This window comes from Mobula hypostoma, chromosome 6, assembly GCF_963921235.1.
Source record: "Mobula hypostoma chromosome 6, sMobHyp1.1, whole genome shotgun sequence".
Lineage (NCBI taxonomy): Eukaryota > Metazoa > Chordata > Chondrichthyes > Myliobatiformes > Myliobatidae > Mobula > Mobula hypostoma.
In genome coordinates this window covers 37,181,147-37,198,520 of record NC_086102.1, presented here as the reverse complement: position 1 = coordinate 37,198,520, position 17,374 = coordinate 37,181,147, and the positions used below count along the sequence as shown (strand labels likewise).

The window sequence follows — 17,374 nt, the reverse complement described above, 5'->3', positions numbered from 1 at the left end:
TTCTATTGTCATTAAGTAATGCATGCATTAAGAAATGATACAATATTCCTCCGGTGTGATATCACAGAAACACAGGACAGACCAAGACTGAAAAACTGACAAAAACCACATAATTATAACATACAGTTACAACAGTGCAACAATACCTTCACTTGATGAAGAACAGGCCATGGGCACGGTAAAAAAAGTTCAAAGTCTCTCGAAAGTCCCACATCTCATGCAGACGGGAGAATGAAGAAAACTCTCCCTGCCATGCTCGACCACAGTCCGACTCTGAGTCGTCCGAAAACTTCGAGCCTCCGACACCGAGCACCAAGCACCATCTCTGCCGAGCACTTCGACCCTAACCCCGGCTGCCAGCAGCAGGCAAAGCCGAGGATTTGGGGCATTCCCTCTGAAGATTCTCAATCACACAGTAGCGAACCAGGCATTTCAGAAGTTTCTCCGGATGTTCCTCTGTGCTTCTCACGGCTGTCTCCATCAAATCAGAATTGTGCACGGTACCCTATTTAACAAATACGATATCATTTTACCGGAGAGGCTGAGTGCGCTGCGTCGTGCCGCTATCTTCTCCTCCCGTATTTATTTGGACTACAAAAGTCTTCTTTTCTCTCCGAGAGTTTGACTGACTTCTCTGCTGTGTCTGTGTCTCTGTGCACTTCCCCAGGCTAGCAGCTCGCAGATTATTATTACAATTTTTTGGGTGTAGCTTGAAGGCATGGACTAGCAACCCTGGGCCTTTTTCAGTTCTTGCCTCAAATAGTGCATACAGAAACTAGCACAGGCAGTTTAGGTTGGATAGGCCTCCAGATATTTTTCTTTATCTCCACAGATTTATGGGGTGAAGTCAACTGAGGTTACAGGCAAACAGGTCCCCAATTCAGCAGTGAACTGGATGACCAGGCCAAGTGAGGGTCGTGACTGCAGAGCTGGGGGAACCCAAGATGAGAGGAGTGTTGGGTTAGTCAATGAGGAGGGATTGAATGCTGGAAATCCGAAGCAACAGGCACAAAATGCTGGAGGAACTCAGCAGGTCAGGCAGCAACTGTGAAATGAACAGCTGACAAATAGGTAGCCTTCTTTCCCCTCCACCAACGTTTTTATTCTGGCATCTTCCCCCTTCCTTTCCAGTCCTGAAGAAGTGATTCAGCCCAAAACAACAACTGTTCTTTCATACCATAGATGCTGCCTGACCCACTGGGTTTATGCAGCATTTTGTGTGTCATATATCCGTATTGAGATAATCCTCTGCACCATGCCAGGCCACTAGCTGGTGAGTAGATGACCAAGGTTATATGCAAATAAGAGCGCTGTGCAACCATGCATGCATGGCCAGTATGTCTACAGTAATGACTACAACTACAAATGAAAGTATGATGCAGCTGCTTCAGAAGGGTCCTTCAGTACTTGATAGGATGAGTATCGAAATGTATAAACACAAGTGACTCTGTAGGTGCTGGAAATCTTGAGCAGGACATGTAGAAGACTGGAGGATCTCAGCGAGCCAGGCATCAGCTATGGAGGGAAAAGATGGTCAGGTCCAAAACAGCAATTGGTTACTCCCCTTCGTGGATGCTGCCTGACTTGTTGATTCCCTCCAGCAATTTGTATGTGTTGCCCGACTGTCAACATAGTCATAGTCATAGTCGTACTTTATTGATCCCAGGGGGAAATTGGTTTTCGTTACAGTTGCACCATAAATAATAAATAGTAATAGAACCATAAATAGTTAAATAGTAATATGTAAATTATGCCAGTAAATTATGAAATAAGTCCAGGACCAGCCTATTGGCTCAGGGTGTCTGACCCTCCAAGGGAGGGGTTGTAAAGTTTGATGGCCACAGGCAGGAATGGCTTCCTATGACGCTCTGTGTTGCATCTCGGTGGGATGAGTCTCTGGCTGAATGTACTCCTGTGCCCAACCAGTACATTATGTAGTGGATGGGAGACATTGTCCAAGATGGCATGCAACTTGGACAGCATCCTCTTTTCAGACACCACCGTCAGAGAGTCCAGTTCCATCCCCACAACATCACTGGCCTTACGAATAAGTTTGTTGATTCTGTTGGTGCCTGCTACCCTCAGCCTGCTGCCCCAGCGCACAACAGCAAACATGATAGCACTGGCCACCACAGACTCGTAGAACATCCTCAGCATCGTCCGGCAGGACCTCAGTCTCTTCAGGAAGTAGAGATGGCTCTGACTCTTCTTGTAGACAGCCTCAGTGTTCTTTGACCAGTCCAGTTTATTGTCAATTCATATCCCCAAGTATTTGTAATCCTCCACCATGTCCACACTGACCCCCTGGATGGAAACAGGGGTCACAGGTACCTTAGCTCTCCTCAGGTCTACCACCAACTCCTTAGTCATTTTCACATTAAGCTGCAGATAATTCTGCTCACACCATGTGACAAAGTTTCCTACAGTAGCCCTGTACTCAGCCTCATCTCCCTTGCTGTGCCTGGTTTGCGACTTGTTGCACAATCTCAGTCTCACACAGCCTCTGCCCTATGGTGGGGAAGTGTTTACAGCAGCAGTGTTCCAATTGTTATCAGCGTTAGGTCTAGAGTTAGTGATAACAAGAAATATTGCAGCATTTATTTTTTTTCCCCTGACCTTAATTATGTTATAGGTAGCTGAAACCAGGTCAAATATGAAAATCTTGAAAGGAAGTTTATCCTGTGTTCTTGTTCCATTTCATCTTTTGTTTTCTCTTAAACAAAAGAGAATGTCTTAGCTGGGTTCTCTTAACATTAATTTGTACGTAGGTTGAGATAACGTTTCCCTGCCTTGTAGAGTTTATCAAATTATTTTATTCAGTTTCTGACCCTAAATACTCTTCTTCTTTTGAGAGAGCACTCTACCACTGTCATGAACTTTTCTTTCTGCAAACTATCATGTATTGTTTGGACTTCTAAGTGTTGCCTGCAGGCAAGCCTCCACACAGGAGCAACACTTCTTCCCCCACGAATGCTTAAGCAGAAATATACTACCATGAAGCATCAGGTACAGGCCACCAATCAACCATCCAATGGTGCGGTCTACCATCAGGCAGAATGGGAAACATATGGACTTCTAAGTGCTTGCATGGTGTATGAGTATCATGAACTGACGGTAACCGTGGTATCATTGATAGCAGAACCAGTGAAGACTGCAGAATGACAGCAGATGCTAGAATCGAGGCAAATAATAAACTCAGGTCAAGCAGTAACTGGAGGAGAACAAGGATCATGGACGTTTAGGGTTGAGATCTTGCATCACCCAAAATAGAGCCATTGGGTAATGTGGAAAAGCTATTGCTTGTGACAGGGGTTGGCTAGTGAAGTTCAATGTGAATCTTGCATTATTATCCCAGCCAGAGGTTGACATCTGATGATAGTTATGGCTATCACTTTTCTTTCCTTCATCCTCCTCCTCGGAATTGTGCCAGATGGACCTAAGGTTTTTGGCCTTTTTTTAGACTTGGTTACAGTGTAACTACTTTCCATAATGGCAATTAAATTGCACCCAACAACATCCATATATGCTACTACTTCTGCTTTATTCTGAATGCCTCCCTCTAGAGTACCTTTATAGTTGTCTTGATAATATTATTAGACAATATAGAAATTTCTGTACAATTTTTCATGTTTTGTATTTGTCTTAATTTCATTTCTGACCCAGCCCAGATTTATTAATGCATTCTTTAGCCTGTGTGTTCTGTCCTTTCCCAAAATAATTTGGCAATATTTTTCCCAGTCTCTTTCTTGACTACATCCTTACCATTTTTTTGTTGCATTCTAGATTTTTCTCTAGCAAGACACTCCAGACATACTGAATTTATATCTGGGAGCATCTTGCTAGAGAAAATTCTGGAACATTAATGAGTCATCTCATCCTCCCAGTTATTCCATTTGATAGTTCACAGTATCATTTTGTGTGAGGATAGTCAACGGTTTCTATGTTTTTCTTGTGCCAGAAAAGAAATGTGGTAGGACTTCTAATGTATTGTTGTATTAGACACGGGTATTTGACAAAAGTTAACTGGCTTCAATAAGTAATATTACACTGATAACTCTGTTGTCAGTTTTTGCAAGTACCCACAGCAAAGAGTCTGAAAACATTCTTAAACAGGTGTTCCTGAACATCATTTTTAAAGTGTTGAACGGTTTTGTCAGGCCTGCACAGGCAGACACCTCCCAGTCTCCACCCAGCTAAGAGGAGTCACCTACCACTCATGTCCAACCCATCACCTGCAGCCTATTTAAACCCAACTCTCATCCACAGTCCTTATTCACCCATTGAACCAGCCAGCCACTTGTTGATTTTTTTGTGTTAAGTATCCATTCTCTCTTGTTGTGTGCTTCCCCTCTTCCTCCGGTTTGTTATTTCGATGTTTATTATTAATAGGATCACTCACTGCTAAATTGTCTCCACTACTTTGCATTGGGTCAAGCTTCCTCTACACTTCTTGACAAGATGGGTGAAGCAGCAATTGATCCAGCAAAGTTTTCTTGCCTAAAGGAAATTGTCCACTGACACAAGTACATCAACGTTCAAAGCACATTAATTATCAAAATATGTATAAATTGTACAACCATGAGATAGTAAGGCAGGAAACCTGAAAGAACCCAAGAAAAAAAGACCAACACACAATGTGCAGAGAAAGAGGGGAAAGTACAAATCATGCAAACAATAAAAGCAAGTGACAGCATTGTAAACCAAGTTGAGTCCATAGACTGAATCGCAGAGCAGCCGGGGCAGGCCCATAGCCTCGGTTTCAGAAGCAGCAGAAAACCATTGCATATCTGTTCACCACTCCCAACCAACTCACCATCTTGTTACAGCAACCCTGTGCCAGTCAGCCTCTTCCCTCAGGATCCCGGATTCTGGAGGGCAAATGCTTCAATGGAACTTCCTGCCGTAACTTCCTGCCCCAGTGCATCTTACCGTCTGAACTACAGCCATCTCTGTATTCTATAGACTGAGACAAGATTGCCTTTGTCATGTCTCTCTTGACTGGGCGAGCTCTGGCCTGGGCTGTCACTGACTGGGACAACAGAACCTCCATCTGCAATAAGCATGTGGAATTCACCGCTGAGGTGCACCAAATTTTCAATGATCTGAGAAGTGGAAGGGAGGCAGTGAATCGGATGCTTCACAGTATCAAGGCTCACGCTCTGTGTTGGATTGCACTGTGGAATTCAGGGCTCTCCAGCTGACTGCGTAACTGTTGCTGGCCCGTTACATCACAGCCTCGGGGAGTGTTCGAAAGATGAGCTGTCTACCCGAGAGGTGACCACCTTCGTTGAAAGTCTCATCACTCTGGCTCTCCGTGCTGACACTCCAGACCACTGCTAGAACCCCTCATCAGCAACACCTTCAGCGCCCATGCAGTTAGGGAGAGCTTCCTTGACCCTTGCGCACACCAGACCCCCCCCACCCCCGCCTGGGACGTAAGCATTGGTGGAGAAACAACTTCTGCGCTTAACTGCAGAGCCCTACCAATCACCCACTCATCAAATGCTCCCTGCATCCGGGACAACAGCGCCACCAGATAGAGATGAGGGGTCTTCCATCTAGTAAGCTCTTCCAAGCCCCTTGTCACAGCACCATAGCCCAATTTACTCTCTCTGTCCTCCACTTTCCAGTGTACATGCATAGGAGGCTCTGCTGGATTCTGGTACAGTAGGCAACATTCTAGTCTGACACTGTGTGCAACTTGGACTCACTACCAAGCCTGACCGTGGACTAAATGTGCTCTCTGATGTTCAGTGCACAGGCCATTCGTGTGCTGATCAACCCAGACCCAATCAACGTCAGTCAATGGCTGTGATGCAGAGGGGATGTCAAAGGTAGGACTGCCAGGAAGTTGGTGAATCAGACGGAGTAGGTTTGTGCTGGTTTTCCATAAGGATGTAAGAGCGCTGGAAATCTAAGATGCAGAGGATCAAGATAAATGCAATGTCAAGGATATCCATTTCTGTTGCAATCTCATCTCATGTCCACGACAAGTATCTACTCACATTCCATCTATCTTTCTCTTCAACATTACTCCTTTTACTTGCATGGTATCTGTGTGTTCTGAAGAAAGCACTTAATAATCCAAAGGATGCAGGTGGAGTAAATATGAAAATAAGATAGATGAATTGGAAGAGGAAGAATACTCAATAACAAATCTTCTATTGGTCCCATTTTGCCAGCAGCAGGTCACACCAGCAAATTGTGTTAGCCCCAACGTGGCTGTTATAAACAGGAGGAAGTATAAATGCTTAAGATAAGTGAAAGCATTGAATGATAATTTTTGAAGATCATATCCATTTCCAGTTACGATGTATGTGATTAAGTTCTAAACACAGACATCTGTTATGAAGAAGCCAATAGAGGAAACCAACTTCACATATATGTTTTTAGAAAAAGAGTCCACGCTGAGAACATGCACATTGGAAAATCAAACAATTTTGCATCATTTAGAAAGTTAAATAGATCTTAATTGTGGGTAAAATATCCACAAATTTTTGCATGGATAAGATAACAGAATGTGTAAAAGGTTTGAGAGATACAAATGGTGTATATCAGGAGGAAAGATCCAATGATGATTTTCACCAGTGATCAGAGGGAGACAGTATGAAAAGCATTATGAACTCTTCATAGACTAATTGTGAAGAAATATCATTATAGATTAAAAATTAACTCTTTACAAATGAAAGCTGGACAATGAGTGGCTCAGGAAGCTAAAGCTTGTGGAGTTGAGTCCAGTAATTTCTGAATTAACTCAAGGAATTCTACAAACAACAGGAATTCTGCAGATGCTGGAAATTCCAGCAACACACATCAAAGTTGCTGGTGAACGCAGCAGGCCAGGCAGCATCTCTAGAAAAGAGGTACAGTCGACGTTTCAAGCCGAGACCCTTCGTCAGGACTAACTGAAGGAAGAGTTAGTAAGAGATTTGAAAGCTGGAGGGGGAGGGGGAGATCCAAAATGATAGGAGAAGACAGGAGGGGGAGGGATGGAGCCAAGAGCTGGACAGGTGATTGGCAAAGGGGATATGAGAGGATCATGGGACAGGAGGTCCGGGGAGAAAGACAAGGGGGGGGAACTCAGAGGATGGGCAAGGGGTATAGTCAGAGGGACAGAGGGAGAAAAAGGAGAGTGTGAGAAAGAATGTGTGTATAAAAATAAATAACGGATGGGGTACGAGGGGGAGGTGGGGCATTAGTGGAAGTTAGGGAAGTCAATGTTCATGCCATCAGGTTGGAGGCTACCCAGACGGAATATAAGGTGTTGTTCCTCCAACCTGAGTGTGACTTCATCTTTACAGTAGAGGAGGCCGTGGATAGACGTGTCAGAATGGGAATAGGATGTGGAATTAAAATGTGTGGCCACTGGGAGATCCTGCTTTCTCTGGCGGACAGAGCGTAGGTGTTCAGCAAAGCGGTTTCCCAGTCTGCGTCGGGTCTCGCCAATATATAGAAGGCCACATCGGGAACACCGGACACAGTATATCACCCCAGCCGACTCACAGGTGAAGTGTCGCCTCACCTGGAAGGACTGTCTGGGGCCCTGAATGGAGGTAAGGGAGGAAGTGTAAGGGCATGTGTAGCACTTGTTCCGCTTACACGGATAAGTGCCAGGAGGGAGATCAGTGGGGAGGGATGGGGGGGGACAAATGGACAAGGGAGTCGCGAAGGGAGCAATCCCTGCGGAAAGCAGAGAGAGGGGGGGAGGGAAAGATGTGCTTAGTGGTGGGATCCCGTTGGAGGTGACGGTACACCCAAACCAAAGGATGAATCTTCACAGAAATGAGTGAGGAAGTATTTAGGTTTAGGCAGAATGTTTTTCCTCTAAAAACAGCATGCAAACACTTGTGAATTGAGTATAATATTATTGCAAAAGACTTTGAAATAGCTACAAATGAAAAATCTGGGGAATCAGATCAGACCAATGTACCCTTTGTATTTAAAAACTGAGCCTTTTCCCCAGCGCCACACACAATGTCATTATGTACAACAAAATTTAGTATTCATTTTAGTGTCAAATTAAACTTTAATTCAAATTATTGCAGTGGGTAGAAATTCCCCGAAACAGAGGATGCATATCGGGTGTAATCGTGTTCTTCCAAAAAAGGAGGTGCTGACACTAGCTACAGTTACTCTCTCATTCAGCAGCAGACAAACATATTTGTCCTCAATTCATGTAAGTACTTTATTTCATTATCCTTTACAAACATATAGTATGTCGTTACTGTATATACTAAACTCTCACTATTGAGAGCTAATTGCAATTCGGGAGTAGCACACAATGAAACCTATCCAGGGAATGATTCTAACTGGTAAACAGATCCAGAGGTAGAAATAACAGTGGCTGCAGTTTCCAGATGCTTTCCATTCTGAATAGAATTCTATAAGGATTGTGATTACTTTTTACTCGTATTTGGTAAGACAGAGAGAATTTTTGACTTTTATTTATTCTCTTTCAGCTCCTTCCCACATCAATGTTGTTTCTTTTAATGGTGCACTTTTCTTATGGGTTAAAGCATATGTAAGGTATTAAACCAAGTTGTGCTCAAATATTATGTTAAGCAGTAAATCAGAGCTTGATATGAATTTAGTTGAGGCTTGTTTCTCTAACAAAGAAATGTTGGAAATATATAGTTATAGAAATTATGTAACATGTCACATTAGTATTAATATCTCTGATATGATTAATCAGCACAATCTTCAGGAATATTATTAACAGACGTTTTATAAAACCTGATAGATGAATTTAGTTTTAAAAATATAATGTTTTTATTTTGAATTTTCTTCATTTTCTTCATTTTGGGCAAAGAAATTTCTTCAGCCAGATAAATAGTCCTAACTAGTGCTTGACTAATAATACTTGGTTCAGGTGAACTGCATTTGAAGACAAAGTCAAGTTGATTGTTATATGCTTAAGTACATGTCTGCACAGGTGCAATGAAAATCTTACTTACAGCAGCATCACAGGCACATACACAATATTGACAAGAAAACATAAATTAAACATTAATTATAAACTAATTTTAGGGATACATGTTGCACTACATTCTTTGTCAATATTTAAAAATGAATTGTGTCATCTCATGTCTATGGTAGAAAAATCCCATTTCTTCTTTCGTTGTGAGGAATCGTTAAACAATTAGACAGGAGAACAGAACATGAACATTTACAACCAAATATTCATTGCTATCAATTCTGCAATTTTATATTATTTATAAACATTCAGCAACAAAATATTTTTTCAAATGACACTATCATTAAATAACTGAAATATTAATCAACAGGAAGTTTTAAAATGTTATTTTTATGTATTATTTTTCAAATTTATTCATCATAATATCCTCTAATGATTATCATTAAAAATCAATGTCCCTCTGATTTCCTCAAAAGCCTGGTTATTATCATCATATTTTTGTCTAGAGCTGTGCCTGTCAGCTGAAGTTATAATGTGAAATGTAACAACATGCCATGTTCCAAACTTCATGCATCAGTCAGATTTAAATTGATAAAGGCAAAGAGGCTCTTTTGGACTCTTAATACAAATTTAGTTACTTGCTGCTTGATTCAAAATTATTTTTAGGAGAACTTGAAATGTTTTGAAGTGTTTATTTCCAAATTCCACAGCAGTTATCCTATCTTAGAATCACTAAATAAAAATAATAGATATTAAACTCCGCTACTCTCTCTTGTCTACCATCTTACAAAGTATTTTAATAGTAAAAGGGGATAAGGAATTGAAATCCAAGTATATATCATAAAGAAATGGATATAAAATAGCAACACATTTATAGTGAATGTAATCATGGACCAATCCAAAATATTTGGTATTCATCCCAGAATATAATTCAAACATGGAATTTATTTAATTAGTTATGCAAATTATAGTTTCAGAAAGTATAAATGTTCCTTTGTTACAAATAAATGTATCTTCTGGTTGGTTAGTGGGGATGGTAAGGGAATCTGCTGGTAATGCATATACACACACTTCAAAATATTATATGCATTGGATATTAAATATAAAATAGATTCTTTTGCAGTTTGTACCCAATATCCTGTTAATCAGACCTTTTGCTAAGCATGTTATAATCACTACATTCATAAATATAGTGAGGTGGTGCAGTTTTGCTATAATTACTTTAAATTCAGTGTTAACCTTGAAGTAGCAGCTTCAAAAATATTCTGTACAGTTTTCCTATTCAATTAAGCCTATTTCTTATTCACCTAAGTCTATTAGATTAGTTTGAACTAAATGCCGACTCTTCCTAAAGAAGGATGTTAAATAGTGAGGAATTACATTTAAATAATTAATTATACATTCCCGTATTTTATTCACCAAGAAGATATGAACACGACTGATAAAGCAAGCATTTACTGCATGCCACTCCTGCTGCCATGGTGCGCTTCAAAATCACATCATTAGACTAATAAACCTCAGTATATTAATGAAGCATTTTAATCATGATTAATAATATCTTATAACATCAGTGTGTTAGGTCTGAGTTCTGATGAAAGGTCTTTGACCCAAAATTGTAACTCTTTTTCTCTTTTCCACGGGCACAGCCTGACCTGCTAAGTGCTTCCAGCTTTCTGCTTTATAACATCAGGTCAACCTTGTTGCCTTTCACAATGATTCAAAGCTGGCTATTTTCCCTCAGCTTCTGTTTCACCTAAGAGTTCTGTGAACTTGACCTTGGTCTAATGAAACTAAAATAGTGCTGCTTCCTCTTCACTGATTTCTCCTCAATGAAACTCCACTGGAATTTTCCAAAGTCTGTTCAAAATCATTTTTTTCAAGTGTGCCATCATCTTCCAAATCAAAACTTGTCATTTTTTAAATAACTGCTTAACGTAGGCTGCTTTTTACATCCCTTAAGATAAATATGGCAACTTCTTCCTGCTGGTGAGACATACTGCAGAAATCCATCACTTTTGCCTGGTGACCTGGATAAATCAAAGCATTCTTCCACCGTATTACAGTATTGCCGACAAAAGACCTTCATTTGAAAGTTATTTCATTGATAATTTTATGCATCGACAAATGCCAACTAATCTCATTGCTTGCCTCGAGTGTCAAAGCACCTTTTCTGTCTTTACTGAATGATAGCATGTAATAAGTTAGCGAACCAGATAAACTCATTCCATTTTAGAACTCTGAATTAGAAAACAGTAGTATACATTTAAATTTGACCCAGTTCTATGCCTGATTTGTTCTGCTGTCTGCGTAGCCAATTGGATTCCTTCAGAGTTTGGTTGAATAATTTTCACTGAACTGTTTGGTTAGAAAAAAGACACTTTAAAATGACAAATCCAGTTCCACCCATGGTCTAGGGCAGAGTGGCAAAATCATATCCTATGTCATCACAGTCATGGAGTAGGAACATAGCATATCAGCCTTTAATACAAGATCAGGTCTTACACTTAGTTTGTGTTGTACCGCACTGTACATGCATGTGTAATTCGTGTGATGAACTTTTGGCTTGGGAGATTTGGGAATTTGCTGATACTTGCGATTATTCCTTCATTGTTGAATAAAGCTTAATTCATTACACCAAGATCATTAAGTATTAATAGGGTGAAATACATGAAAATACAAGGAGATTATGATTTCAACTTCATGTGTTCTCTAGCAGTACAATAAAGAAACATAAAAATATAGGAGTAGGAGTAGGTCTTTCGAGATTGTGGTTATTCCCCTATCTCGATTCCATATTCCTCTTACCCTTTAATGCTTTTAATGCCTAGTTATCTGACTACCTTCTTCTTAACCATATTTAGTAAATTGATCGCTCATTCCTAAAGGCTCACCATCCAATGTGTGAAAGAATTTCTTCTCATTTCAGCCCTTACCACATTTTCTGATACTGTGACCTCTGGTTCTAGTGTGTTGAGACCTGCCAGGATTTTGTACAGTTCAATTACCTCTCATTCTTTCTTCTAACTCTAACAAATACAGACCTAATCAACTCAATCTCTCTTCAGAAGGCACTGATGCCATCCCAGGAACTGGCCTGATGAAACTCCATGCCATCTATGACAAGTATTGATCCATGTTATGAAAAGCTGGAATTCATGTCCTGATCCAAGTGGTCAACACTGGATTCCCAGAAAATATCTCATTTTTTCCTACTCTCTATTTTTATGTGTCTATCAATTCTGAATCCATGTCTGTATACAGTTACGTACACGGTGTTTTATAGAATTTTGCTTTATCTTTACATGTATTGTGTGTTTTATGCTTACTGTGTTTCTTCAAGGTGCATCAAGTTCAGAGTAACAATCAGTTTGTTCTCCTCTACACTCGTGTACTGAAGAATAGCAATAAACAATCTTTAATTTTGAATATAACCCCAACCCCATACACTGTTATTTTAGTCACTAAATACTTCATGGGATTTTATTAAAATCTAAATACACCAGTTCTCCTGGTTTCTCATTATCTGTTCTACAAGTACATCCTCAGAAAGGCTAATTTATTTATTAAATGTGATATCCATTCGTTGATCCATGTTGACTTTGCTTACAGTTTTTTTTGAAGTGTTGCACTCTCACATCCTTTGTAATAGAGTTCAGAAATTTCTCTACATCTGATGAAAGGCTAATGTGCTTTAGTTTCTCGTTTCCTCTTTAAATAGTTGGGTTTCATTTGTTACCCTCCAATCTACAGGAACCATTGCTTAATTTCTAGAATTTTGGAGGGTGACAACCATTGTATCTACTATTCCCATAGTTAATTCGTTCATTTCTGGGATGCAGATTATAGGTGATCGGAATTTGCTGATTTTCACTCATTATCTTTCCAGAACTCATTTTACTTATATCATTTTTGTTAATTCCTTCTTCTCATCAAGTTAATCATTCACTAACATTTCTAGTAAGTTATTTGTATATCCTTCTAAAGAGACAAAAAAGTAATGCTCTAACATTTCTTTTTTTGCCATTATGAATCCTCCCTCTCTAACTGTACAGAGCCTATCTTTGACTTCACTTATCTTTTACACATTTGTAGAATTTTTAAGGACCTTGTGAATTTTCATGATTCCAACAAGTACGTGTGTTTATACATTTACTTCTTTAATTCATGACCTTTCTCTTCTCATGATGAGGCCACTAAGAGCAACAGATGTAATGCTGAGCTTTGCAAGGATTTGGCCAGTTCACATTTGGAGTGCTGTGAGCACTTTTGGATCCGTTATCTAAGAAAGGATGTGCTGGCATGTGCTGAGATGGAAAATAAATCAGCCATGATTGAATGGCAGATAAGACTTAATGAGCCAAATTGCCTAATTCTGCTCCCATGTCTTATGGCTGGGGAAAGATGTTTGGTGTGAGAAGCAGAATAAACAGGAGATAGGAGACACTTTGTCCCATGACTTATTTGCCATTTACAATTTGAATAAATGAGTAATTAACATCATGTTATAGCATCTAACAAATAACTGGGTTGTGATTCCAATGTTATGTCACAGTGTCTCCTTTCATCTGATGAATTAATCAATCCACCGCTCTAATGGGAAAAATGTATTAGGTAATTGAGATACACCCAGGCAATCTTCACTGTAATTACGTAACTGAAATTCTGTGCTTTTATCGTTTCCTTTTCTATTTTGTTTAGAAAACTCATCAGTAATGTCTGCACTGGGAAAGCAATTGCTTCTTATTTTACTACGTTCCCTTCTCAGTGAAGGTAAGGGAGCTTACAATGTCAGCTGGTTCCTGTGTGTGGAGTTTTGGACACTGTGAATGAAGGTTTTAAAACTGACTCCTTTAAGCTTTCCGTTGAAGTGGAAGCTCCACCTGAAACATTTGACTGATACTCTTTCAGAAACTTTAGTCAGCATGACAAATTTAAGCAGATGGGGTGATAATAATTCTCAACAGGTCAGATAACAGGTGTGGATGAAGAAACAACTTAAGGTCAATAATATTTCATAGAGTCTATTTCAAAGAGAAAAGAAACACATAAACAGACCCTTCTTCCCATCCTGTCCTTGTTGGGCTTTGTGTCTATCCACACTAATCCCATTTGCCTGCATTAGGACTGTATCCTTCTATGCTTTTCCTATTCAAAGTTCATTGTGAATGTTTCTTATAGTAAGTATATGTAATTCCACTACCTCCTTAATGAGGATATTTCAGATATCAACCACTCTCCGTATGAACAACTTCCCTCTCAAATTCCATTTAATCCTTCTAACCCTCACCTTAAAACAATGGCATATGGTTTTTGATACCTTACAATAGGGAAAAAAAATCTGATTACCTACCCCGTCTATGCTTTTCATTATCTTTTATGCTTTTATAAGGCCACCTTCTGACCTCCCCACCCCCAGCTTCTTTTGCTCCTGGGAAAATAAACCCATTGTATCCAGTCTCTCCTCAGACTAAAGTCCTCCAATCCAGGGAGCATCCTGGTGAGTCTCCTCTAAACCCTCTCCAATGCAATGAAATCCTTCCTTCCAAAAGATTGGCAACACTACTCCAAATGTGGCTTAAGCAGTATTTTGTAAAGATGCTATATAACATCCCAGCCCTATGTTTCTGTACCCTGACCTATGAAGGCAAGCATGCCATGTACTTTCTTCAAGACCTATGGTGCCGCTTTCAAGGAACTAAGAACTTGGACCAAGGTCTCTCTGTACATCTCAGAGACCTGTTTCTTAGAGACCCACCAATTGCTCTACAGTGTATGTCTTATCCCTAATTGACTTCCCAAAGTGCATCACTTCATGCGTGTCAGGATTAAATTCCATCTGCAGATGGTCTGCCCAACTTTCCATCTGACCTATATCTCACTGAAAAGCATTATAACTATTGAAACATAACTCTCTGAACAACAAGGCCAGTTACCCTACCTCTGCTCAGGGACATATAAAAATAGTTCAATAAATTTAAGAGCAGCAGTCTTCCAACAAGAAATCACAATGGTCCTCAGGGTGAAGCCTGAGATCTGGTGAAGAATTGGCTGGAGTGGATTGGAAAGGTAAAACAGAAATTGAGAGTGTGGAGAGTACATTCCCTCTCAATAATGGGGAAGAATCTGGTCATCATGTGTGAGGTGCTCTCAGACTCGCAGGTGTGACCTATCCACCGCTTATCCATCTTGGAAATCACCTGGGGATCCAAGATGGAGCCAATCAGACAGGTCATGAAACACACATCGATGGACAATGGAGGCAAAGACATACCTAATGCTGCCCTCACACCACCTTCCCCTAATCTGAGGAAAGACATCCTTGCCATAGAGGGAGTACAAAGAAGGTTCACCAGATTGATTCCTGGGATGGCAGGACTTTCATATGAAGAAAGACTGGATGAACTGGGCTTGTACTCATTGGAATTTAGAAGATTGAGGGGGGATCTCATTGAAACGTATAAAATCCTGAAGGGATTGGACAGGCTAGATGCAGGAAGATTGTTCCCGATGTTGGGGAAGTCCAGAACGAGGGGTCACAGTTTGAGGATAAAGGGGAAGCCTTTTAGGACCGAGATGAGGAAAAACTTCTTCACACAGAGAGTGGTGAATCTGTGGAATTCTCTGCCACAGGAAACAGTTGAGGCCAGTTCATTGACTATATTTAAGAGGGAGTTAGATATGGCCCTTGTGGCTACGGGGATCAGGGGGTATGGAGGGAAGGCTGGTGCAGGGTTCTGAGTTGGATGATCAGCCATGATCATAATAAATGGCGGTGCAGGCTCGAAGGGCCGAATGGCCTACTCCTGCACCTATTTTCTATGTTTCTATGCTTCATGTGTGTGTGTGCATCCAGGTGCATGTGGAATCGAAGTATGTGGGTGCCAAGTAGAGCTACCTGTCGAAGGATGGGTCTTGCCCCATGGCTGTGCAATGTTCCAGTTAGCTGGATGCTGCTACACCACCCGTTCTTTGTGGAAGTTTTTCCAGACCAATGCCTTTGACTACAAGGCAATTAGGCAGTAGCCAAAATGGAATGCCCTGCAGACATTGCAGAAGTACTCATTGGACACAGTGGGGTGGTTCCCTAAGCAGACACTCAGACCATCCGACAGAATGCCTCATTGCTAGACCTCACCAACAGGCACCAGCACCCTTCCTGGCTGACAGTAGGATCCCTTCCAGGACGACCCTTCATGTATGCCTGGAGCATCGCTCTCACTGTGTGCTTTAGTGGGGATGAGAAGGTAGTTCGCCTCTTTGCGGACTGTGGGTTTGCGAAGAGTGTATGGAGGAAGATGCAAGGGCCTGAGTCACGGTTCATCCTGGGCAGCTGTGTGACAGAGGACGCTCTCATCTACGGGCTGTTCCCAGGGAGACACGCACTGATCGACACCAGGTGCTGCTGGAAGATCAGCAACTCAACAAAAGACCCCCTTTGGTCTACCTGAAACTTGTCAGTATGCCAGCACATCGAGATGTCTGTGGGGGAATGCCTCCAGCAGGCACACTCCAGGTTGCAGGAGTATATGCTGAGGAACACTTCCTGGGGCAGCCTCTACAGTAGGGGAGGGCCACAGTGTGGGGTTCCTCCACTGCTGGACAGGGAGGGCCCAGGTCAGGTGAGGAAGTCGCTCAATTATTGTAGTATAGTTCCGCCCCAGAGGGCCACATCAGTGGTAGCCATCCTATTGGTGTTAAGAAGATGTAAATTAACACCACTCAACACATTGACTAGAAATGTAAGAATGAACAGGCATTACACTATTTATTCTTGTAAATACTTTTTATTATGAATGAAGTTTACTTTGGTATAAGAAATACTCTTGCACCACACCACCTTGCAGTACGGCTGCTGCAGCCAGTCCACTGCGACACTTAGCCCCAGCGCTGAAATGCAAACATGGCATAGCACAAGGAGCTGTACTGAAGATGAACTCACGCCGGGTTGAAATGTAGTAATATATAATACACAAATTATTAATGCTGGCCTTTCTGCACAAATTAATTCTGTTTATTTCTGTCTCAAGGAAAATACCAAAATCTGATGGTTTCCCAGACACCGTTCATGATAAACGCACTGAAAGGACAGACAGTGAAAATAAATTGTTCCTACAGCCATGAAAACTATGAGCAATTGTTGATTGAATGGCGAAGAAATAACTCTGCACAGAAGCTTTGTGATTATATTTTCAATAGAAATATGATAAATTATACTCAATGCCATTGTATACAACGTACCAACATTAATTTGGACACCTCAATGAATTTGTTTATATTAACAATCTACAATCTTCAGTTGAGTGATTCTGACATTTACTTCTGCCGGGTTTTCTTTCAAATACCCCCTCCGGTACAAGGCATAGAGGGAAAAGGCACCAACTTAACAGTGGAAGGTGAGTTTATCTGATTAACAGCCCATAGAACAAGGTAACACAAACGTTTGAAAGGAGTAACAATAAG

General features: G+C 40.9%; 1 gene segment (V, D, J or C); it reads left to right on the top strand.

Moving 5' to 3' along the window:
- LOC134347505 (immunoglobulin heavy constant gamma 2B-like) overlaps positions 1–17,374 on the top strand; it is a 50,502-nt gene that overhangs the window by 23,028 nt on the left and 10,100 nt on the right. Inside the window, 3 exon segments of the C gene segment in view lie at positions 8,046–8,176; positions 13,613–13,684; positions 16,942–17,307. Coding sequence covers positions 13,627–13,684; positions 16,942–17,307 — 424 coding nt within the window.